Source organism: Pristis pectinata, chromosome 11, assembly GCF_009764475.1.
Source record: "Pristis pectinata isolate sPriPec2 chromosome 11, sPriPec2.1.pri, whole genome shotgun sequence".
NCBI lineage: Eukaryota > Metazoa > Chordata > Chondrichthyes > Rhinopristiformes > Pristidae > Pristis > Pristis pectinata.
The window spans coordinates 33,439,754-33,465,321 of record NC_067415.1 but is presented as its reverse complement, the minus strand read 5'-3'; the positions used below and the strand labels follow the sequence as shown (position 1 = coordinate 33,465,321).

Here is a 25,568-nt window from a genome sequence, read left to right as displayed (position 1 = left end):
GCTGAGTTTGGGTTTGGAAATTCCACTGTAGAACCTCATTAATCACTTCAGAATGCACTGAACATTGCAAATTAAGAACAAATGTGACATTCAATTATTTTCACTTCTGCAGGCTATCCTTCAGTTTGACATTATTTGGTGGCAGACAGTTTAATTATAACTTTTTAAAAAGCTCACAACATTCACAACATAAAGAACAAAATTGATCATTATTAAAGCTCTTTTGTCAGGAATTTACATGTCATTCACAGAAACATCTCTAAAGGCACTATAAAAATGGCAACAGTAATAAACATCCACTTACATGACAGTTCTATTAGTAAAATGAGAGAAAATAACAAGGTCAACACAATTTACAGGAATGAAAATTGAATCATTGCACATTCAAGCCATGTTCAGTAGACTGGGGAACTTTGAATGTAGCACTATTAAAATTGGATTCTAATTATTGCAAACAATGTTTAGAATAAGAGTAAATAATTGAACACAACATTAAAAAAACTAGCAACTATCGTAATTAAATAACATAAAAGTCTCTTAAAGTAATAAGAAGCAAATTCAAAACTTTCAAGCTCACTGTGGAAAAAAAAATCATGTACATTTATTGCCTGCACATTAAAAAGGAACATAAAAGCAAATAGAAAAAATACTCTGAATACTGGAAGTCCAAAATAAAAAAACAGAAAATGTGAGAAATATTGGGCAGATCAGACTGCATGCTGTGTTGAAAAGGACATTGATCTGAAATGTTCATTCTGCTTCTCATATCTGACCTGCTGAGTATTTGCAGCATTTTCTGTTTTTATTATTATTATAGAAAGGTAAAATTTCTCCTTGCGATTTCCTGAAGTAATGTTTTGATCACCAGCAAAACCGATTGGAAATTCTATTCCTATCCAATTACTTTAACAGTTCTCAAGATGCATTTGCAAAAGGCAAGGTCTTATAGTGGACATGGAATATTTATCTTAATGTTGCACTCAATTCATTGTGCACTTTGACCCACATTATACTATCTAATTTAGCAAGGCTGATGCAAGTATAAATTGGTTAGAATATGCTCTTTTGCAGATTCTAAACATAAAACACTGAAAATGAATTCATATAAATCTTGTTCTTTCAGATTTTAAATATTGTATACCTTGAAAAAATAAATAGAATTTTATTTTTATTATCTGCCACTTTTATCACTGCCGGTCCAATCTGTCATCCCTTTCTTTACTTTGGTACATGATTTGGCATTGGACTAACTATTCTCCTTTACTTCCTTATTTTGACTTTGCAGTGGTACATAAAAGAGTCATTCTGTGATATGCAAGTACTTACCCTGTTCACATGTCTTTTAGGAAACACCCTTCTGAATTAGATTTCTAATTATTGCAACTTAGTAAGTACATAAGAAATAAAAAGAAAAATAATACTTTCATTAATATTTCATGACCTCAAAATTTCCCAACAGACTAGTTTTATATCCGTTGATTAACAAAAATCTCTCAATTACAGCCCTCTGAGCTTGAGAATTCCAAATATTCACAACTGTCCAAGTGAAGAAGTTTCTCATCTCAGTTCTAAATGTTTGACTCTTTATCCTGAAACAATGACCTAGATCATGTCAAGCCTTCAAGGGATTTTATATGTTTTGGTGAGACCTCTCAATTTCCTAAACTCCAGTTCATATGTGCCCATTTTATTTTTCAAATAGGCCAGTTCTGTCATCGCAGAATGAATCTAGTGAACATCTTTCATTCAAAGCACGTGTCCTGCCTCAAAGGGAGGCTAAAATAGACATAGAACTCCAGGTATGGCCTCTGCAAACCCTAGTGCATCGAGACTGTCTACTGAAAAAGAGGTCAGAGGTGTGCACATCTAACATTCAGTGCAAATCATTGACGCAGAAATCTGGAACACACTGCAGCACCCCCTTCAGTTAGTCTTTGGTTCTCTATGGATCAGCTGAATAGTCATTAGTGTATCCTGGACCTGTATTAGATACCTACTCTATTCTGTAGAGTAAGACCATTTGCTCTGTCCATCATCACAATATATTTTCAATCAAAATTTGGGAGAAGTACAAACCTCATGATATCTCCTTGCTGCATCAGGACAGAATTTCCAGACTGATACTGACAACCAGGACAGCCAGGAAGCAATAGCCATTCATGTATTTCCCTGCTCCAATAGCTGCAAAACGGTAGAGTTCAATAGCATGGAAGTCTCGGTTGTTGAAGATAATTATTATGGTTGCCTGTGATATTGGGCACCTGATCATTTACTAAAGGAAATACTCAATTCATATTTGTCTACAGGATTGTCGCTCGGTGCCTGAGTTATGAATTGCTGCCTGAAGGAGGCCCTGCCTTTTGGAACCCAAACTAATTGGTAGATGTATTGAGTTTTCTTCTTTCCATAAAAAATACAGTGACAATCATGTGGGCAATCAAGGTAGCAGTGAACTGTTTCTTGTACTGACTCCTCACGAAAATGCCAGCCTCTGACCCCAAAAGTCCATTCCTCCTGCGAAGAGGGCCACGTCCAGGTCAGAATCTTTCACTAGTTTCTTTGATCTATCACAATCCTTGTCATCCAGGTGACTTGCATCTCCAGCGATGTTCTTCCCCTTTAAATAGTTTTCTTCTGGTCTTTCTATGACATCAGTATTTTCCCCTACATAACTCACTTATCTTAAACAAATGCAGCTATGGTCTGCCATCATCTGATTCATGATAATATAAAGTTTATCTGGTATTTGGGTTTCTAGTATAAATATATGCCAATGTTGCTTGTTTCCTGAATGAGACCACAGGGGTAACAGTCATCCAGTTATAACCTTCCAGCCATTTTCTTCAAATTTACCTTTTACTATTATTTCTTCTCCAAAGGCTGTTCAAAAAGATACCACTCCTTTTCAATACAAATATCACCCTTTTATATCAGCTTTGATGCCTTTTAGAATCTTTTTATCCTGTCATTCCTTCAAAGTTGATGGCAATGTGAAATATCCTGAATGCAGCAAGGTCAATATAAGGGTGACTCACATGCTTTGTAAAGATTTCTGTAATTTTTTTTAAAACTCACACAATAGGGCAAACAGCAACCCATTCTACTGAAGGATTATCCTTGCATTTCTCATCTTTTGTTGCTGGAAAAGTGGAATAAATAACAATAGATATCTCCTGTGCAGTATTCTACCTTTGTAAGTCTCTCTGATAGATCATGACCTTTAACATTAAACACATTGACAATAGGAAACATTTCTTAAAGAATCACATCTATTGTATTTTACACAGCTATCAATATATTTCAAAATTTCAGAAATGACGTCATTTGATTTTTTTAAATTTTCACATTAGGGATCTGAGCATCGCATGCAAGGCCAACATTTATTGCCCATCTCTAATTGTCTTTGAAAAGGTTGTGGTAAGCCACCTTCCTGAAGTGCAGCAGTCCTTCTTGTGAATGCACTCCCATAGTGTTGATGGGAAGGGAGTTCTGGGTTGTCTCCAAACACTTGCAGCCCTTGTCCCTCTTGGTGGTAGAGGTTGCAGATTTGGGAAGTGCTGTCTTAGTAACCTGGGTGAGTAACTGCTGTCCATTTTGTTGATAGTACACACTACAACCACTGTGCACTGATTATGGAGGGAATGAATGTTTAGCATGGCCAATGAGGTGCCAATTAAGCAGCTTGTTTTGTCCCAGGTAGTGTCAAGATTCTCAAGTGTTGTTGAAGCTGCATTTATCTAGGCAAGTAGAGAGTATTCCATCATACCTTGTGGATAAGGGTAAGGCCTTGAGGAGTCATGAGGTGAGTCAGTATGCAGTGGTATTTGTATGAGGTCCATTTGAGTGTCTATGTTGACCCCAAGGATTTTGACAGTGGTAATTCCATTGAATGTCAAGTCTAGAGAGTTGGACAGTGGCATAAATGGGGAATCATAGTAAGAATTAAATAACAACGTTTGGAATAACTAAATTTGAAGATAATGGATCCATTCCTAGGATATAACACCCTCGAAGAAGTTAAAGGGATGTTTTAGTCATAAGACCACCAGACCTGGACCAGAGGCAAGGGACTTTAAGGCATATGTGATCACTTAGGGGAAATGACATCTGGAGTGACTAATCATATGCCCTCTTGTCACAGATTAGCTCCTCAATGATAACTATATAGTTGCAGTAGTAAAGTTGTAATTCCTTATTTCTCTGCATGTATAAAAATGTATTGGAGAGAGGGTGTGGACTGCACCTATAAGGTGAACAGGACTCTCTCTCCTGCAGGTGAAGCGTCAATCAATAAATACATCTGCTTGTTCTGAGAACAGGTGTATGTGAGCGGTTCTTTTACTCTACCTCAGTTAGGTGGTTAGATTCTGTTTTTGGAGATGGTCATTGCCTGGCATTTCTGTGGCTAAATACTACTTCCCACTTATCACCTCACCTCCCTCTTCTCTGAATGTTGCCTTGGTCTTGCTGTTTACAGGGATGAACTGGCTCATTTGCTGAGGAGTTGTGAATGGAACTGAACATTGTGCAATCACCAGCAAATATCTCCATTACGGTCATTGATGAAGCAGCTGATGATAGGGGCCCAGGACACTGCCTTGAGGAATGGCTCTAACTATTGGAGTGTTTTTTCTTTGGGTGTCCTTGGATTTCAGCTTTGCCAAGGTGCCTTGATGTCAAGGGCAATCCCTCTCACCTTACCCCTTGAATTCATCCCTTTTGGACCTAAGTTTGGACCAAGGCTATCTTATTCTTACGTCTATCTTATTTTATTCAGTATTTATTTTTCCATTAAATACATTCCTAAAACATTGTGAACTACATTCATGGAAGAAAGTGAAAATGAGAATCTATCGCTCATTTCTCGTCCCAAAGTTGTTTTTGTCACTTTATTAGGTTCTCTCTTCAATTTTGGTACTAGCATAATGCACTGAGAAATAATCACCATTATTTGTAAATTATGTCAGCCCAGATATTGCTGGCATAGACCCGCTGCCTGAGATCACTATCCACATACACCCCTAGACACAAACTTACCTAATCTAAATGTGGAGGAGCTATCTTGCTGCCTTAAAGTGCTCCAAAGGCCCACGATGACAGTGGGCCTCCTATGATATAAAGGAGAAAACCCATGCCCGAAACTCCCCTGAAAGCATTTGATAAGCAGCAAAGCCCTATCCCCAGCTTTGCTGGCTGTCAAAGATATCAACGTTTTAAATGTTCTGAACTGGAATCTTAAAAAATAATCACAAATCTTAAAATATATAATAAAAATAAAATAAAGTAAAAACACTTCTAAACAATCAGAAACATGAAACAAAGCACAGTTATACCATGAATGTTGATTGAGCTCAGTTATTTATACCAATCCTTAAATAGAACATAGAAAAACATAGAAAAACTACAGCACAATTCAGGCCCTTCAGCCCACAAAGCTGTGCTGAACATGTCCCTACCCTAGAAATTACTAGGCTTACCCATAGCCCTCTATTTTTCTCAGCTCCATGTACCTATCCAACAGTCTCTTAAAAGACCCTATCGTATCTGCCTCCACCACCATTAAATAAATAAATATGTGAACCACTGACTGGTTAAAAGAAACAACAGTTCATCTCACAGAGTGTTGAGATTATTTACATCTCCAGAACCATTACTCACCTGGATGGGCTTTCCATTGGGTGTCTGTACTTCCTCAGACAGTTCCATCATTTTTAGTGCCATCAGGGCTATGAGTTTAGCATGATTGCTGTTCTTTCTGTGTAATCCCCCAGCAACACAATATGCATCACCTATTGTTTCAACCTGCAGAAATTCAAATAGGAAAAGGCAATGAGGCATTGTTATGTTTTTCCAGTGCTTCTCCTGCCAAACTCATCTACACTTCTCATTGAACCAAGACTGATCTCCTGGTTTGAAGTTAATGATAGAATTACAAATGTGCCATGCCATCGGCTTATGTATTATAGTGGAAATCAATTCTGCTGTTGCCACTAGCACCTCATAGATAGCAATTTTGCACAGCAAATTATAGAATCATAAATTCATTTCAGATGGAAAGGACAACATTCAGCCCATCCAGTCTGTGTCAAAGTAATTCAGACATTCCAGTACCCCAGATCCTTCCCAATAGCCCAATATTTTTCCTCTCTGGCAACTATTCAAATCCCCTTTGAAAGCAGAGATTGACATTCCAACACTTATTCAGGAATGAACTCTAGATCATGAACACTTGCTGCATGAAAATGTTTTTCCTCATGTCACTCCTGATTCTTTTTCCACTCAGCTTAGATTGTGACCATAGCTCCTCGGCCCTTTCTCCAAGGCAAGTAGTTTCCCTTTAATCACTTTGTCTCTGCCTTTGATGTTTTTGAGCACTCCTTTCCATTCACCTCACAGCCTTTTCTGCTTTAAGAAGAACTCCAGCTTCTTCAGCTAACTGTGTAACTGGTCCCACTTCCCAGGACCACTTTAAATCTTTCTGTACCTCCATAGGGACTTTACATCCTTCCTATAGTTTGGATTGGGCACAATTCTCAAGTTGCAGCTAAACTAGTTTTATAAAGACTCAACAGAAACTGCTGGAACCACTCAGCAGTTCAGGCAGCATCCAAGGATGGGATAATGTTTCAGATCAAAGATCCTGCATCAAAATTGGAAAGGATAGAATGAGGGTCTGAAAGAGTCATTCACTGTCTATCTGTCTCTCTCTCTCGAAATCTATACTGCACTGATCCCATGGTACTCCACATCCTTGTGAATGACAAACTTATAATTTGCCTTTCTAATTCCTTGCTGTACCTGCATGTTTGCTTTTTGTTACACATGAATCAGAACACCGATATCCTTCTGTATGTAAGTATTTACTAGTTTCTCATCATTTAGAAAGTTTCCTTTCCACCCAAATGAATAACCTCATACTTTCCTCCATCTTTCACTTTCTTTACCATTACTTTGCGTCCTCTTTCGTTCACTTTCCCACCTAACCTTGTATCGGCAGAAATCTGGATTTCTTAAATTCTGTCTTTTCATCTGACATATTTATATAAACTGCAAATGCCTCAGGAGCACACAGTGAATGCTGTAGCACCCCACCATTAGTCACCAGCCAACCTGAAAACATCCTGGTTATGGCTTTTTGCTGCTTTCTGTCCTTTAGCAATCATGTTAATAATTTACTCCAATCCCATATTGTTATGTAACCAACTTGTCTGTGGTACCTTAACAAATGCCTTTTAAAAATCCAGGTATATGAACATAGAACATAGAACCCTACAGCACAGTACAGGCCCTTTGGCCCACAATGTTGTGCCGACATTCTATCCTGCTCTAAGATCTATCTAACCCTTCCCTCCCACACAGCCCCCTATTTTTCTATCATCATCCAATTCTCCCTTACCTTGGTTAATTCCTCAACAACTACATTGCACTAGTCATAGTGACTTTCCTTTCACATCTCACATCTATCATGCCTAAATGTATAAAAATGTTCTTTGTTCACTGCTAACCGGATGGATTTCAGAATTTTGCTGGCAACTGATGTCGGCCTAATTGATCTCTAGTTCTCTCCTTTTTCCTCTCTCTTCTTTCTTCAGTTTGCTGGGACTTCCAGAATTAGGAAATTTTTAAATATCATCACTTTACTTGCTATCTCAACAGCCACCTCTTTTAGAACCCTGAGATGCAGACTATCAGGTCCAGAGGATTTGTTCATTTCAATCTCTTCGATTTCTCTGGTATTTTCTCTTTAGTGATATTAATTACTTTTAGTTGCTCACTTCATCAAACCTCCATTTTATCTACATTTGTTTTCTGCAGTGAAGACATATTCCAGATGTCTTGGCCATTCTTTTATTCATCATAGTAGTTTTTAAATATGGTAGAGTTACAGATTCATCGATTAAGGAAACGTGGTAGGTGATATTCAGCAAGAGATTTCCTAGCCCATGCTTGACGAGATGCCATGGAACTTGTAGGGAGGGCAGCATCAATTTTACCTACACCCACACCAATCTCCTGACTGGATACCACTGTGCTACCGCATCTGGTGGGTATGTCCTGTTGGTGGGACAGACATACCTGGAGATGTTGATGGGGGAGTCTGAGATATCAGGTGACAGCTTTAATTCTATGAATGTGACCATGTAAGGCTAGGACAGTTTCCCAGGTATATAGCATGTCTTTGGATGTTTGTGAGTAGAACTTAACTGATTTGGGCATGCCTGCATCATGTTCCTATGCCAAAGTTGACGTAATTGCTTTCTCTGGTTTTATCTTATTATTGTTCATCATAGCAGGTTGATGAACGACTTGCTTGGCTATTTTTGGTAACAGTTAGGAGTCAACAATGTTCTTGTGGTTCTGTATTTATATATGAGCCAGACCCGGGAAAGCAGAGATTTCCACCTCTGAAAGATGTGTGTGAAACAGGTAAATTCAATGGCAATTCGGTAATTTCATGCTCACCATTATAAGGGTATAAAGGAGGAACAGGGGAATAATAGGCCATTTATCCTTCAACCTTTCAACCATTCATGGTTGAGCTATGACCTACCTCTATCCTAAGATTTTAATAGATTATCATTCTAATATTTAAAATTAATGATAGATCTTCCAACAGTTGTTGTTGAGAAAAGGGGGGGGGGGGGGGTTGTAAATTTCCATCCTGTTCCACGATCAAGCTGTTCAGGCTCTCTTTTCTTAATTATGGATCCTAGTAATTTCTGGACAACAGGTGCCTGACTAGTTGGTCCTTTATTCTCCAACTTCCCCCTCCCACTTCTCTCAAATAATGGAGTGACATGTACAGTTTTCCAGTCTAAAAGAATCAAGACACTTTTGGAGAACCATAGATAGGGCATCTTGAATGTTCTCACAAACCTCTATTAAAATCTTAGGATGGAAATTTTGTTACTCTTTTCTATCATTTTTCATTTCATCATCATTATTTTGCTTAAGTTGTCGCTAATTTGATATTAGTTATCCCAGGATGTCTGGTATGCCATCCCTTTCTTCTAATGTAACTATTAACGCAAAGTAATCAATTTATTTATGCGTCTGCCATATTCTTATATTAAATGTATGATGTCAAAGTTATCCATTTTTAAGGAACACACATTGCTCCTAACCCCCTCTTAAAATGTTTGTGTTGGTTATGATATCCCTTATAAACTGATTTCCATACTTTTTATAGCTCAACAACTATTTTGTTGCTTTTTGCTATTCTTTGTAGTTGGTACTATTTTCATTTGAATTTGCCTTTATAAGCTTTTTTGTTTTAGCTTTGTGTTGCTCCTGACCTCTTTTGTTATAGATGGCTATCTTTTTTGGCAACAAGCCCTGCCCCTTGGGGATAAAAACTAGGACAAGGATAATCAATAATCTGTGATATATGCCATCAAACTTCATTAAATAAGAATGTATTCAACTGAGATCAAAAACACATTCAACTATTGCAATAACTTCAAATTCTAGGAAGAGGCTTATAGGAGTTATGACACCAGGTCTAAGCTGCATCCATAGAATTGTGCCATTAATTATGTTGTCACAAAATTTGAATGATTTAATGGGCACATGGCTTTAATTGGCACTTGGTAATCAAAGAATGCACTGAAAATGAAGCAAAATTCAATTTAAATTGCAGCTGGTAACTTGACCAGTTATATTTACTGAATTTAAGCAAAAGGATTGTGTCTGGATTTGAATGGTTCACTTTGAAGTGCTAAATATTATTTAGAAGATATCTTCAAAGACCTGTACAGAGTGAAAACAAACAACAATATCAAGGTTACTTTAAATAAACCACACAAGGTTGGATCATTGAAATGTATTCTCAATTTTTTAGAAATAAAAGGACATTTTCCTCTATTTACTTTTGTATAAAGGATCACAGGTACTGCAACTGTGTTTTATAGGAGTGTCAGTATGTGCTCAATTTTCACTGGAGCAAACACAATAATTTAGGTATTATTCTGTCCCATCTTTATGCCGAGTACTTTGTTATAATTTGTGGGTGGAACAGTTGTGCAGCTAATAGAATCTGCTGCCTTACAGTGCCAGAGACCCAGGTTCAAACCTGACCTTGGGAGTTTGCATGCTCTCTCTATGACTGTGTGGATTTACCCTGAATGCTCCGGTTTCCTCCTACGTCACAAAGACATATGGATCGGTAGGTTAATTGGTCACCGTAAATTGCCTTTATTGTGTAGGTGAGTGGTCAAATCTCAGGAGGGTTTGATGAGAATCGAAGGGAATTTTAAAAATGGGGTTAACATAGGAAGGTGTAAATGGTCGGCATGGACTTGGTAGGTCAAAGGACCTGTTCCTATGTCTCTATGAATCTATAATGTAAAGGTGAGTGTCTCAGACAGCAGCTTCTAGAGTAGATGCATGTGTACAAATGCAGAAATGTAGTACCACAGCTTCCTGGTTAAGTCACTGGACTAGCAGCTGGAGGCCTGGATCATTGATCCAGAGACACATGTTTGAATTCCACCACAGTAGCTGGGTATTTTAAATTGGAGTCATTGAATTAAAAAATCTGGATAAACCAAAAAATGCTGGTCTCAGAAATAATAACCATGAAACTGCAGGAATGAAGTAAAAGCCCATCTGATTCACCATTATCCACCTGCCATCCTTGCCCAGTCTAGTCTGTAGGTGACTCCAGGCCAACGTAGTTGACTCTTAATTGCCTTCCTCATCCAAGGCAATTAAGAGTGGACAGTAAATGCCAGCACTGCTAGCAATGTTCATATCCCACGATGGATAAGTAAAAGAAAACCCAGTTCTCAGTGATTATCTGGGGAAATCTATTCCAACCTTCTGCAGAGTGAAGTCCAGAAACCAATGAACTGATGAGTGATTCAAGTATTAATAAAATATTCTTACTGTAAAAAATATAAGAATGTTATACTTTGTTGCATGAGATGTAACTGAGTTTTCAATGGCATATTTCATTTTTGACAACCTGATTTCAAGTGCTGTCAACTATTAATTTAATTCCCCAGTCCATTTAGTTCCACAACAGTATCATTGTTCCATACAATTACCTTGTATACATCCAGAATTCCACATTGGTAGTCAAATCTGGTATATAGCTCATTCAGCATGCTGATCACTTGCATTGGAGTGCACTGTTCGCAAATAGCCGTGAAGCCAACAATGTCAGAGAAAAGCATGGTAACATCATCAAATTTTCTTGCCTGCACAGATTTTACTTGCCACAGCTGTTGGGCAACATCACCTGGGAAAATCGAATATAGTAAGTCTACTGTCTTCTTCTTCTCTTCCTCTAAGGCTTGGTGTGTATTTTCAAGGGTTGCTTTTAACTTGTCCATGCGTTTCTTCAGGCCATCCTGGGCCTTAGCTTGTTCACCTAGCAAAATAACATCGCGAGTAGCATCATGGATAGGTATGTCTGAAAGATGTAAACCTCGTCCCATTAACTCCTCTAGTTTGTCAACACATGGTGAGCCCAGGAAGAGGACAGAGTTCGATTCAGGTACATGAATCATTTGTCCTTTTATCTCCATCACCTAAGAAGAACAACAAAGGATTTTGTCACAGTTCACATAATAATCCAAACATCTTTACAAATTGCAAATCAATGAAAACAACAATAAAATGAGCAAATTTGGTACAATGTCATTTAATCTTGATTGGGATATTCTCCTTGGATTGTATTAAGGGCCATCACATGATAGTGTAGACATCTTTGCATTATATCTGATCTCTATTAAACACAGGAGATTTGCATCCATCAGCTACAAAATTAAATGCTTATATTTGGCATTTTTATTTTTATAAGTCACAATACCCACAAATAAACTTGAACTGAACTTTTAATATCAGTAATAAAAACTTTAAATGAACTGGATGGGAAAGTGAAACTAGATTAATACCTGGAATGGGAAGGTTGGACAGGACAGGTTTGAATCTGCTGGACCATCTGAGGGAAAGAGTAAAGATCATCACCTCAAACCCATCAGAAAGCTCATGGTCTACTGGGCACCAGTGATCCCTGCCCTTCTGTACACTTCAGAGATATGGACTGCCTACAGTTGGTGCCTCAAAGCAATGGAAAGGTTCCACTAAACCATCTCCACATAATTGTCTGACTTCAGTGGCAGTGAATCAATGCCAGTATCCTATCCAATTAGAATCAGCCAGTGCCGATTAGAAGGCCACATTGATCACATGCCCAACCCCAGACTCCTGAAGCAGGCTCTCTACTCCAAGCTCCGTCAAAACAGGAGACAGAGGGAATTATATAAGAACGTTAAAAAAGTGTAACATCTCTGCCAAGTCATGGGAATCCCTGGTCCATGTCTGCTCAAAGTGAACAAGAAACATTCAGGACTGAGAGCTATGGGTTCATTTCTCAGAAACAGGCAGAAGCTCAGCATAAGTGTCTCAAGGAGTGCACCAACTCCCAAATTACCCACCTGCCCATCCCCACAAGTCCCTCCTGCCTCAGCTGTGGCAGAAGCTATGGATCCCACTGAAGTGGAGTGGAAGCAAGTCAGCCTCAAATCCAGGGGACTGCCTAAAAGTAGAATTCCTTGCATGTAGAACTTTCAATTTCTTTCTTCACTTCACAAGAGATCTCAGCTGTTTAATGCCTGAAACATGACACTCAATTTCTTGTAAGAGAACAAAGATAATGCAATGTACAACAAGTCAATGGCCCTAATTTTAAGGAGTTAACCCTCAATAAGAGCAGTACATGATTATGAGTAGATTCTTTATTGCAATTCTAATCCCTTTAATTTGGTTTCCTCTGCTTAGCTTTTCCCCATAGATGTAATAAATCATTTTCATTATTTATATATTTACTGATTTATTGTAGCCTTTAGTTTAAGTTACTTAATATATCCTTCCTCTTTGCAATGTTCCCACTCTCTCCAACTTCCAATCTTCATTCTGTCAGTAAGCCACTTTGCTTTATGACTTTTCACAACTCTTACCAAAGTCTGCTTAAAGATAAGTAAGGCTCCAGATGATTCACAGAGCATAAAGAACCTAAGCCTCTAGCCTTTTCCCTCAAGGTAACACAAAATTAGCATATATAAGAGATAAAACCAGGATACCCAGACAGAAGGTCTAAAGATGCAATGAGCAGTACCTTCCTCCTAGAAGCAAGGCAGCATAAGAAAAGAACAATCTTTGTCCCATTAGTCTTTGCACAAGAGCAGACGACCTCCTACAACACTGACCTCAGATAGTACTTAGGAAAGGTATAGGAAGAAGAGAAGGCAAATACTAAATCAGCAGGGACTTTTCTCCAGAAAGCTGAAAGGAGGACTAACAGAGATCTTTTATCAGCTTGATGTAGAAAAGATTATACAAAACCAGAAAATGCTGGAACTACTCAACAGGTCATCCAGCATCTGTGGAACGAAAAAGAGTTAATGTTTCAGATCAAAGACCAGAAATGGTAAAGAGTTCTGACTAAGAGTCTTCAACCTGAAACTTTGACTCCGTTAGTCCTTTCCACGTTCACTGCCTGACCTGCTGAGTATTTCCCATGTGTTCTGTTTTTATTTCAGATTTGCAGCAGTTGCATTTTTTTTATTTTCATAGAGAAGATGAAGTTGCTTGATGTGAAATCCAAAACAAAGCCTTTGAGGCACATGTGGTCTTTGGCATGCAGCTTGCAGCTCTTCAAAGTCTCAGGATATGAAATGTTATTATACCAGAGTATAGAAATTATACATTTCCCATTAAACATTGCTATAAACACTAGGACGCCAGTTAAAAGTCAATCAGAATTTTTTGAATAATCCATTCCTCTTGTGGATGTTAGGATTCCTGTTGTTGCCACATAATTAACCACGGCAAAAGCAACAAAAACAGCAGAAGTACAAATATGAATACAAATCTTTCAGAGAGGGGTGGGATTTCTTCTTTGTGCCCAGTAATGGAGATAAAGGCACCTGCATAATATGCAACAATTTGATTGGCCAATTAAAAAAAAATCAAAGATTAAAAGCAAAATCAACTTACTCTCCAACATACATAACAGTCTCTTTGAAATGCCATCGCAACCATAGAAGCCACCTTCATAGAGCCTGTGCCTCAGAGGCAAGCCATACACCAACTGACAACCAGGTGATTAAATACATGCGATAAATAAGTTAGCTAAGTTTAGTTTTTATTACACTTAAGATTTACAGTGAAAATCTTAGAGGATTTGGCTGTAACTATAGTTATGTAATTCATATGATCGTATGCAGTTGTTTGGTGGAGTGGCACACAGGGCATAGAGTAGTCATATAGTCCCATACTGTACCTCTAGCTCATTTGAAAAGCATCTGAAACACAATGACTCAGCGTGGCTGTGAAGCCAAGACAGGGTTGTCCGAACAGCTGATCCTGAAACTCATGTAATAGCTGACAAGCTGTCCTTGTGCCTCTTTGGTGCAGAGAACATGTCTTAAGCAAAGTTTTTCTTTAAGAACTGTGCAAGATCTGCTTGGCAGTACAAACTCTAAGAGGGTATTATAACTTGTAATCTGCTGCAACACTCAGATTTCTTCCATCTGTCACTTCTTTTTCATTAAAATTGCATTCAAGAGAATGCCTTTTGGGAGTGTGTAACCTCCATTCCAAACCTCTTACTTTAAGTGTGGTCTCACACACCTTCAGGTTGTCAGCTGCAAATCCAGATCTGCCCAAGTACAAAACAGGGGGATAAAAATCATTTTAAAGGTTCCTGCCTCTGTTGCAGTCGATGGCTGGTATATCCATTTCATTCTTTGTTTGCAGCCCTGATCGTTTTGGGGTCACATGTTACAGGTTTCAGTCACTCTGGTTTTGGTTACATTCTTTCAAATATATGACAGTGTGTTCCCAGTAGCTTCATTTATAGGAAGCTCCACCCTGCAAAATCACATTACCATTACAGAATGGAAAAGGGACCCCAGTACGCACTGCTCCCCAAAACTTATCCACCAAAGGGCTGCTATTCTGCTTTTAAACTCTGAATTCAAAAGGATCCAGAAATAAATTTATGACTTTTTTGAAATTCAGAGTAAGCAAAAAAATTGTAAGACTGGTTATGTAAGTGAATGGAAAATATTGTCACTTTAATTTTAGATTAAATAATGTCAGGGATGCAGCTTTTCAATTAAACAAGCAACGACTCAAAGAATTTCAATGCTGTATTGTACATTTCCCCGAATACAGTTCAGTTTTTTTTATGTTCTGTGCATTCTGTTAATGCAAGATAACACCAGCATCTGAGTCTAGTCCAATTTTTACTTTTTAATTGTCTTTTTGATCTCAGCAGTACTATGAAGTAATCTACCCCAATAGTCATTAACAAAGTCCAAAGAAAATGATCTAATCTAACATTAATTTGATTTTCAGTAAATTTGATAAAAATGCAAATATAACCTTATTTTATATAATGAGGGATTTTGAAGGTGAAATAAAGAGCACAATGTGATTTATTATGATTCCATATTAATTAGAAATGTACTCATACAGTGCACTGCTACTCCCTGATCTCTTTATTTTGCCCAGATATGGGTGGGCTGGGTGGAGTCATTATGATCTTATTTGACTCCTGCTGTAGATAAGAACGTAAGAAAATAGGAGCAGGAGTAGACCACTTGGCTCCTCAAGCCTGCCATTCAATATGATTATGGCCGATCTATCGCTAGCCTTATCTCTTTTTCTATGCCAGTTCCCATAGCCCTCAATCCTCGATCTTTCAAAGATTTAGCAACTTCCTCTATAAATAGCTCCAATGACATCACCTCCACAATCCTCTGTGATAGAGAATTCAAGGGATTCACTATCCTCTGCAAGAAGTTCCTATGCATCTCAGTTTTAAATGCCTCCCCCCCACTTTGTAATTATGTCCCCTCATTCTAGACTCCTCCATTAGTGTAAACATCTCAACATCTACTCCTCAAGATGAGAACAGATCATTTGGCTTCAATGCATGGTTTGCTCATAGCTAAGTTACCCTCAAACCAAGAAATCAAAGGAGAAAATTGCTGACTAAGTATTGAGGGTTCAGTGTTGAAAATGGTATCTCAAAGAACTCACTTCTGCTCTCTATATAGGAATAATGGACGGTTCCTGTTCAATGGAGTCAAGGAACTGAGAGTCTTACGAAGACAGGAAGAATGGCAGATTTGATGCAGGGACAGCCTTTCTGTTTTGAATGGAAAAGCTTCATGGATTTTATTTGGTACACACCAGAGAGAGACCTTTGTCCGTGCTTTGGTAGCTGTGTGTGTTGAGAATGCTGTTAAGAGAGTTGCATCCAGTAATGACCATATCTATCTGGGGTTAATATCCTGACTTTGTAAGGCTCCATGACACCTTTTGGCATGGTTTGTTCCGTAAGAAACTATTAGTTACACAGAGCCCATGCTATCAACATTCTCAAGTAGTCCTTGTCTATTTCCTTTTATATTTATGATGCTGTGATGTCCAAGGCAAGTGAGACATGCTTCATGGTCCACTTTCACTTCTGTGTTTTAGTCCCCAGTAGGTAAAGGTGTCCTGAGTCAGGGATTTCACTGATGTCAGTCAAGCTCCTCATAGATCCAATCTTTTGTCTATAGTGGAGTAATGTTGGAACATGAAATTAACTCTCCCTGTACAGGTTGAGAGCCAGATAGAAAGAATACATTACTCACAATTTGTAAAAGATTATTTCATTTTAAACAATGAGTTCCTCATAGAAAAGTCTAAACCTTGCTCATGCATCTTGCCCTGCCAGATGAACATGAGATGTTATCTTTTAGTGATTCACTCTAAGATATGGCTCTGTAATTATGACTATGTCAGGCCGTAGATAAGTTTATGGAACAGCTCTTTTAACTTCAATAATAGTTCCCAAAAGTTCAAAAGGAGGACCTTGCTGGTTGACTGGACAGGGAGCAGCTTTGTCATGTTCAGATCTAGGTCTAGGTTGATGCCAGGTAGTTCATCTAGTTTCATTCTTACTGTATTTCAACAAAGAGGCTTTCATACAAGGGAATGGCTTGCCTGGCCATTTCAAAGTCAGCCACATTGTTGTGGATCATGAGTCCAATGAAGGCCATTTGTGGTAAAGGGCAACAATTTTTTTCCCAGAAAGAGTCTTTCTTTTGTCTTCTGATTAGGCTTTTGTTCTGTTTAGACATGTGTATATTTTTAAACTTTATTGGTATTGGTGTTGGTTTATTACTGTCACTTGAACCGAGGTACAGTGAAAAACTTGTCTTACAAACCGATCTTACAGGTCAATTCATTACACAGCGCAGTTACATTAAGTTAGTACAGAGTGCATTGATGTAGTACAGGTTAAAAAAAACAATAACAGTATGGAGTAAAGTGTCACAGCTACAGAGAAAGTGCAGTGCAATAAGGTGCAAGGTCACAACAAGGTAGATCGTGAGGTCATAGGTCATAGTCCATCTCATTGTATAAGGGAACTGTTCAATAGTCTTATCACAGTGGGGTAGAAGCTGTCCTTAAGTCTGGTGGTACGTGCCCTCAGGCTCCTGTATCTTCTACCCGATGGAAGAGGAGAGAAGAGAGAATGTCCTGGGTGGGTGGGGTCTTTGATTATGCTGGCTGCTACATGAAGACAACGAGAGGTAAAGACAGAGTCCAAGGAGGGGAGACTGGTGTCCGTAATGCACTGGGCTGTGTCCACAACTCTCTGCAGCTCCTTGTGGTCTTGGGCAGAGTAGTTCTCATACCAAGCTGTGATACATCCTGATAGGATGCTTTCTATGGTGTATCAGTAAAAGTTGGTGAGAGTCAAAGGGGACAAACCAAATTTCTTTAGCCTCCTGAGGAAGTAGAGGTGCTGGTGAGCTTTCTTGGCCAAGGCATCCACGTGGTTTGTCCAGGACAGGTTGTTGGTGATGTTCACTCCCAGGAACTTGAAGCTATCAACCCTCTCGACCTCAGCACCATTGATATAGACATGTGCATGTACACCGCCCCCTTTCCTGAAGTCAATGACCAGCTCTTTAGTTTTGTTGACATTGAGGGAAAGGTTGTTGTCATGACACCATTCCACTAAGCTCTCTATCTCCTTCCTGTGCTCCGACTCATCACTGTTTGAGATACGGCCTGCAACGGTGGTATCATCTGCAAACTTGTAGATGGAGTTAGAGCAGAATCTGGCCACACAGTCATGAGTGTATAGGGAGTAGAGTAGAGGGCTGAGGATGCAGCCTTGAGGTGCACCAGTGTTGAGAATAATTGTGCCAGAGGAATTGCTGCCTCTCCTCACTGATTGCGGTCTGTTTGTTAGAAAGTCAAGGATCCAGTTACAGAGGGAGATGTTGAGTCCTAGGTCTCGGAGTTTGGTGACATGCTTGCTTGGTATTATTGTATTGAAGGCAGAGCTGTAGTCAATAAGCAATAGTCTAATGTAAGTGTCTTTACTGTCCAGATGTTCCAGAGCTGAGTGAAGGGGCAGGGAGATGGCATCTGCTGTAGACCTGTTTCGGCGATAGGCGAATTGCAATGGGTCCAGGTTGTCTGGTAGACTGGAGTTGATGCGTGCATGACCAACCTCTCAAAGCACTTCATGATGGTGGATGTCAGAGCCACTGGTCGGTAGTCATTGAGGCATGTTACCATTATTCAAGGAATTTACCCTCTTCCTCTAACGATGTGTTGTGGAGCTTCACGTACTAATCACTCTGTGGTACCTTCCATAAGCATGTTCATCATGCATGTTTTGGAGAGTATTCAACCACGGAGCTATCGCAGCTGAGCTTCCCTTCATACTCCGCCCCTCTCAGAGGAAGCACAGTAGTGCAACAGTTAGTGCTGTTGCCTCACAACTCCAGGGAACTGGGGTCAATCCTCATCTCGGTGGAATTTGTATGTTCTCCTCATTAGCATGAATTTCTGCCGGGTGCCCTGGTTTCCTCCCACACCTCAAAGACGAGCTGGTAGGTTAATTTGCTACTGCAACTTACCCCTTACTGTATTCAAGAGCCAAAAAAAAATCAAAAGGGGCTTGATAAGCATGTGATAGAGAACAAATACAGGGCTGCAGGGCCATATGAAGATTGGAAAGGGAACCAATGGGATTGCTCTCCTGTAGGCCAGCATGGGCTGATGGCCTCCTTCTGAGTCATAAGTAGTGAGTTAAAATACCCAGGGAGACTAAGGATATCTCCACAAATTCTATTAGCTCCACACTAGATCCACATCAAGCATCGAGAAGAAAGATGCTCATTTGATTTTGATTTTTGGAATAACCATATTGTCGATATTTTTTGAAGTTTTCAATCTAATGATGTTTAGAGAATATAGAACATAGAACACTACAGCACAGTACAGGCCCTTCGGCCCACGATGTGCCGACATTTTATCCTGCTCTAAGATCTATCTAACACTTCCCTCCCACATAGCCCCCTATTTTTCTATCATTCATGTGTCCATCTAAGAGTCTCTTAAATGTCCCTAATGTATCTGCCCCACAACCTCTGCCGGCAGTGCGTTCCACGCACCCACCAACCACTCTCTGTGTAAAAAAATTACCCCTGACATCCCCCTTATACTTTCCCCCAATCACCTTAAAATTATGTCCCCTCGTGTTAACCATGGTCGCCCTGGGAAAAGTCTCTGACTGTCCACTCGATCTATGCCTCTTATCATCTTGTATACCTCTATCAAGTCACCTCTCATCCTCCTTCTCTCCAAAAGCTCTAGCTCGCTCAACCTATCCTCATAAGACATGCTCTCCAATCTAGGCAACATCCTGGCAAATCTTCACCCTCTCTAAAGATTCCACATCCTTTCTATAATGAGGCGACCAGAACTGAACATAATACTCCAAGTGTGGTCTGACCAGAGTTCTACAGAGCTGCAACATCAACTCACAGCTCTTGAAATCAATACCCCGACTAATGAAGGCCAACACTCTATACGCCTTCTTAACAACCCTATCAACCTGCGTGGCAACCTTGAGGGATCTATGGACGTGGACCCCAAGATCCCTCTGTTTCTCCACACTGCTAAGAGTCCTGCCATTAACCTTGTATTCTGCCTTCGAATTTGATCTCCCGAAGTGTATCACTTCGCACTTATCCGGGTTGAACTCCATCTGCCACTCCTCAGCCCAGCTCTGCATTCTATCGATATCCTGTTGTAATCTACAGCAACCTTCTACACTATCCACAACACCACCAACCTTTGTATCATCAGCAAACTTACTAACCCACCCTTCCACGTCCTCATCCAAGTCATTTATAAAAATCACAAAGAGCAGGGGTCCCAGAACAGATCCCTGCGGAACACCACTGGTCACCGACCTCCAGGCAGGTTTAATGTGAGAATGTAAGATAACACAATTGGAGTAGGGCTACTCCAGCATTGCCAATCATCACAATACACAAAAAATCTTTAGACACAATATTCAGTTGGGAATTTTAAATCCTTTAAAAACACTGTAGATAAAGTCTCTCCAATTCCTTTAAATTCAGTTTCAATAACAACCTAAACTTACAGCTGGAGACCTTATTAACACTTCCTTTGAAAATCATTAGTTTTAGCATTGTTATTGTGGTCATGTAGTATTAAACCAGCAGGGTCATGGCGCTTTTGGGGGCATACTGTATATTCTTCCACAGTATTGATCTTTGGCAGATGCCATTTGGGTTGATCTCTGCCAAGGTTGTGTTTGCAGATGTGATCTCAGCAGGCTTGAAGAAAATAAGAGGATGGAACTCAGCTTTCACCTTTTGTATGTTAAGATATAACAGTTACTATAGTTCAGTAGGTTAATTAAGTGATACAGCATGGAAACAGACCCTTTGGTCCACCAAGTTCACGCCAACCATCAAGCAACCATTTATACTAATCCTACACTAATCCCATTTTATTTCCCCAAATTCCTATTAACTTCCCTGGATCCTACCACTCACCTACTAGATGCAATTCATAATGGCCAATCAAGCTAAAAAAAAACTGCTATCTTTGGGATGTGGAAGGAAACTGGAGCACCCAGAGGAAACCCAAGTAGTAGCAGGGAGAACATGCAAGCTCCATGCAAAGAGCAATAGAAGTTAGGATTGACCACCTGGTCACTGGATCTGTGGGGCAATGGCTCTATATACTGTGCCATTGTGTCATTACTCCTGCTTCTTCAGATTATCATAGATCCCACAATTCATATATTATCCTGAGCAAAGTTTCTATAAAGTTGCACCTTAATACAATAACAAAATTAAATCAAGAAAATCTCCAAAATATATAACCTCTTCCATCCTATTAGATTACCCATTTTTAACCAGTCATCCATCTCACAATGACATTTCTGTGCAGCAGCTTCCAAGCCATTTTATTGTTCAAAACATCTAATTATCTTATTCTATTTATCCTATTAACCCTCAGTCAGATTCCTAACCAGATATCCATTCAGTTCTCTTTTAAAGATATTAATCAATACAACCTTGACTTGCAATTTAAGAAACAAATGTTCCTGCAAGAGAATTGTGTCCTTTATTAGAAATGAACTCTTCAGTAAACAGTTCACATAGACTTTTTAATTTCCTGTCAGGACATTGCACAAATTAAAGTAATTAAGTCTGCTGCAATACTATCCTGCTTATCTTTGTTTTCCTGCAACAACTTATACTCAATCAGCAAAACCCAGGAAGGCAATATCAAGAATGCGGGGAATATGGATAAAGCCCACATCAAAATAATAAGCTACAAAATATACCGCAAGAATTTCAGTGTTTTGGAGAGAAAAAGCAACGATTCATTAGATTTTGATCAACAAAGGGAATAATATTTTTAAATTCTTTAATTATTGGTATTTTAGAAAATTATGGCACAACAATTAAAATATATTGACCAAAGTTTTCAAGTACTGTATTATTTTTTCACCTTCTGGGCATGTACTGGGCCACTCACACCCTGAAAGAAAGTTGAATATTTGCCCTCAACTTTCTCCACAAGTGTAACAATAACCAACCATATCTGAAACCAATGATAAATAAAGCTCGAGCAAAAGAAAGCATGCAGAGATAGTTAGACATCTCACCCTTCCCCCGGTCCAAAAAATGTAAGTGGCCCAGATGGGTAAAAATAGAAGAATGATCACTGGGATGAACAACAGTCTCTAAATTTGCTAGATTTTCCTCTACCACTGCCAGAATATCTATTTGTGGATTTTACAGCTTAACATACTAATGAGCTGATTAAGTGTGAGTGTAGACAGAAGTAAGGAACAGACAAGCGACAGAAGAGAAAATCTCCATGTTGCCCAAATTTAACTTCAGCTATTGAAGTACATAGAGAATCAAATTTACTGAAAACAATTGCGGAACTCTTTTACGATCCTTTGTTTAAACTAAGGAAAGGAATCTCTAGATATGACTCAGATTGGAGACCACCAGAATTGGTGGGCAAATTCTGCATCATATCTGTATTTTGGCCTGCATACACAATGTGTAAGTGGGCATCTTTGGCCTGCATACACAATGTGTAAGTGGGCATCACATTCTTGATGCAAATCTTCTGGGGTTTTCATGGCATTCCATCATTACCTGAGTACATATGCTAGAGAGTAGAAACAGAAATTATTCCCTATTATTTTTGTTATCAGGGCTTTCAGAATGTTCGACAGTCAATATCCACACATTTCAATCCCAATTTGCAACACCACCACATCTTTTGCTTTACATAACATCAGGCATGGCATCAATTTTCCTCTACATTCATTCCTTGAACAGTCTAAGAGGCAGACTTGAATCAGTGAGGATCAGTAACAACATCTCCTCATCATTAATCTTCAACACAGGTGTACCTCAAGGCTACGTGCTTAGCCCCCTGCTCTACTCTCTATACAAACACGACTGTGTGCCTACGCCATCTTCAGATTCACTGATGACACTACTGCTGTTGGCCAAATTACAGGTGGCGATGTGTCAGTTTACTGGAGCGAGATAGGACACCTGGTTGAGCGGTGCCACAACAACAACCTCTCTCTCAACATCAGCGAAACTAAAGAACTGACTATTGACTTCAGGAAGGGAAGGAGGGCGAACATGCACCAGTCTACATTGGGGGATCAGTGGTAGAGAGAGTCAGCATTTAAATTCCTGGGGATTAACTATTGGATGACCTGTCCTGGGCCCAGCACATAGATGCAATCATAAGGAAAGTACACCAGCATCTTTACTTTCTTAGGAGGTTAAGGAGGTCTGACTTGTCACCGAACACTCTAACAAACTTCTACAGATGTACTAGTGAAAGTATCCTGACTGCTTGCATCATGGTCTGGAATGGCAATTCAAATGCACAGGAACATAAGAAGCTGCAGAGAGTAGTGGACTCTGCCCAATCCATCACAGGCACATCCCTCCCCACCATTGGTAGTATCTACAGGAGACACTGCCTTAAGAAGGCAACATCGATCATCAAAGATCCCCATCATCTGGGCCATGCCATCTTCTAACAGCTACCATTCGGCAGGAGGTACAGAAGCCTGAAGTCCCACACCACCAGGTTCAAGAACTGCTACTTCCCTTCAACTATTTGGTTCTTAAATCAACCGGCAAAATGCTAATCACTACAGTTTAGCAACACTGTGACCACTTTGATCACTTTGCACTAAAATGGACTTTGTTTTTTTTTGTTCTAATTGTGTTCTTGCAAAAATTGTGTATAACTTATGTTTAATTTATATTTTTCTTTTGAATGCTGTTTATGATGCTGTGTCCTTGTGATGCTGCTGCAAGTAAGCTTTCATTGCACCTGTACATACGTGTACTTATGCATATGACAATAAACTCAACTTTTGACACGGGATCCAGGCCCAGTGTGCAATGGTAGCAGGGTCTTAACCAAGGCCTTTCTGCATGGTCCCTTGTGCCTGCAGCATCAAAGTTCCGGCCCCTCATCAAATAGCCCTGGATCATGGAAAGTGACAGTCCCCAATATTCTGCACTCAAAGATGAACAAGCTGTACAAGTAAAAATTATGTAGTGAAATCCAGGCTTGGAATGCATATTCTGGACAACACTGAACAGGTCTGTGTGCTTGATGCACTGCAGACCTACAATGAAAATGGTGACATGGTGGTATAGCTAATATGGCCTCTGCCTCACAGCTCCAGCACCACTTGATCCTGACCTCCGGTGCTGGCTGTGTAGAGTTTGCACATTCACCCTGTGACCACATCGGTTTCCTCATGGTGCTCCAGTTTCCTCACACATCCCAAAGGTAGTTAACTGGCCCTGCATAGGTGAGAGAGAGAATTTGGAGAGAATTGATGGGGATGTGGAGAAATAAAACAGTGATTACTTTAGGATTAGAGTAAATGGGTGGTGATGAAATGTGTGGACTCAGCAGACCGAGGGCCCTGTTTCTGTGCTTGATGACTTTACGAAATTAAAGACCATACATTTCACTTGAAGCTCTCTGTTTTGAGTAATGTTTTGATTTCTCGTTGAAAAGATAGTATACATAAAACGCACCACAGTGCAATCCAATTTTTAGTTATATATTTCCATTGGAAGAGTCATCCTCGTCCTAAGTGTTCCCTAATGGTTATTGTGAAATTGCTAATCTTGTGAATTAAATGGAGTAAATTTACCTCACAAGCAACATCTTGAGGATAGTGTAGGAAGGGAAGACATGGTGATATTGGCAAAAGGCAAGTTACTAATAAGGGTAAACCTGATTTTGATTCTGATGGGCTATTTTTTAGAAGGATGGATGGCTTTTTGCAACAGCTGAATACTTTTGCCTTCTAGCTATCTGGATAAATTACATAATGGAATGATTGGGTGGTAGGAATGGGTATGGAGGGCTTGGGAAAAGAGTGCATCAGAGGGAACTGAGCATAGAATGACACAGAATACACAGCATGGATGCATATCATTCAGCCCAAGCAATCCATACAGGCTTTGTTCTCCACTCAAGCCCACGCTCATCTTTCCTTATCTAAAAATGTCATCATAAACTTCAATTCCCTTCTTTCTTACAATGATCGAGTTTCCCCTTAAATGCATTTATATTATAAGCCTCAGCCACTCTTTGTGGTAATAACTTCCACATTTTAACCATTCTCTCAGCAAATATGTTCCTTTAAAATTTCCCGTTTGATTCCTTAGTCTCTAGTTTTGCTCTTCTGCACAAATGGAAACATTCTGATTCTACGCTATCAAAATCAATTTGATTTGAAAAATGTCTTTTAGCTAACCCTTCACCTTTTTTGGTACAATATCAGTAATATTCTGAAAGTTAGGTTACGGACTAATTAGTAAAAGTATAGTCAGAAAGACTGAGTTATTTGCTGTAGGACAATATTAACTACATATTCTAACTGTTGTGGTCAAAATATTGTGGTCAGTAGAGAAATCGTATTAAGAAAGACATAGAAGGATGTTGAGACAACATTCTTTAACTTAAAGGCTTTGACCGATAGTTTTAACATACTGATCCAACTACATTTCTCCTGGGAAGATGAGATAGACACACCATGCGAACTGGAATATAGATAAGGCAAAAAGTGACCCTAATACAGATAAAACAGTTAAGAAACTTAGTTGATGCCATCCATGTGGGCATATGCGAAATTATTA

General features: G+C 39.3%; 1 protein-coding gene across 1 annotated transcript in view; it reads right to left on the bottom strand.

The window, feature by feature from the left end:
* gucy1a2 (guanylate cyclase 1, soluble, alpha 2) overlaps positions 1 to 25,568 on the bottom strand; it is a 127,344-nt gene that overhangs the window by 27,932 nt on the left and 73,844 nt on the right. The window contains exons 5-6 of the mRNA XM_052026112.1: positions 11,049 to 11,534; positions 5,659 to 5,802 (exon numbers count right to left, since the gene is read on the bottom strand). Coding sequence (XP_051882072.1) covers positions 5,659 to 5,802; positions 11,049 to 11,534 — 630 coding nt within the window. The remainder of the gene's footprint in view (positions 1 to 5,658; positions 5,803 to 11,048; positions 11,535 to 25,568) is intronic.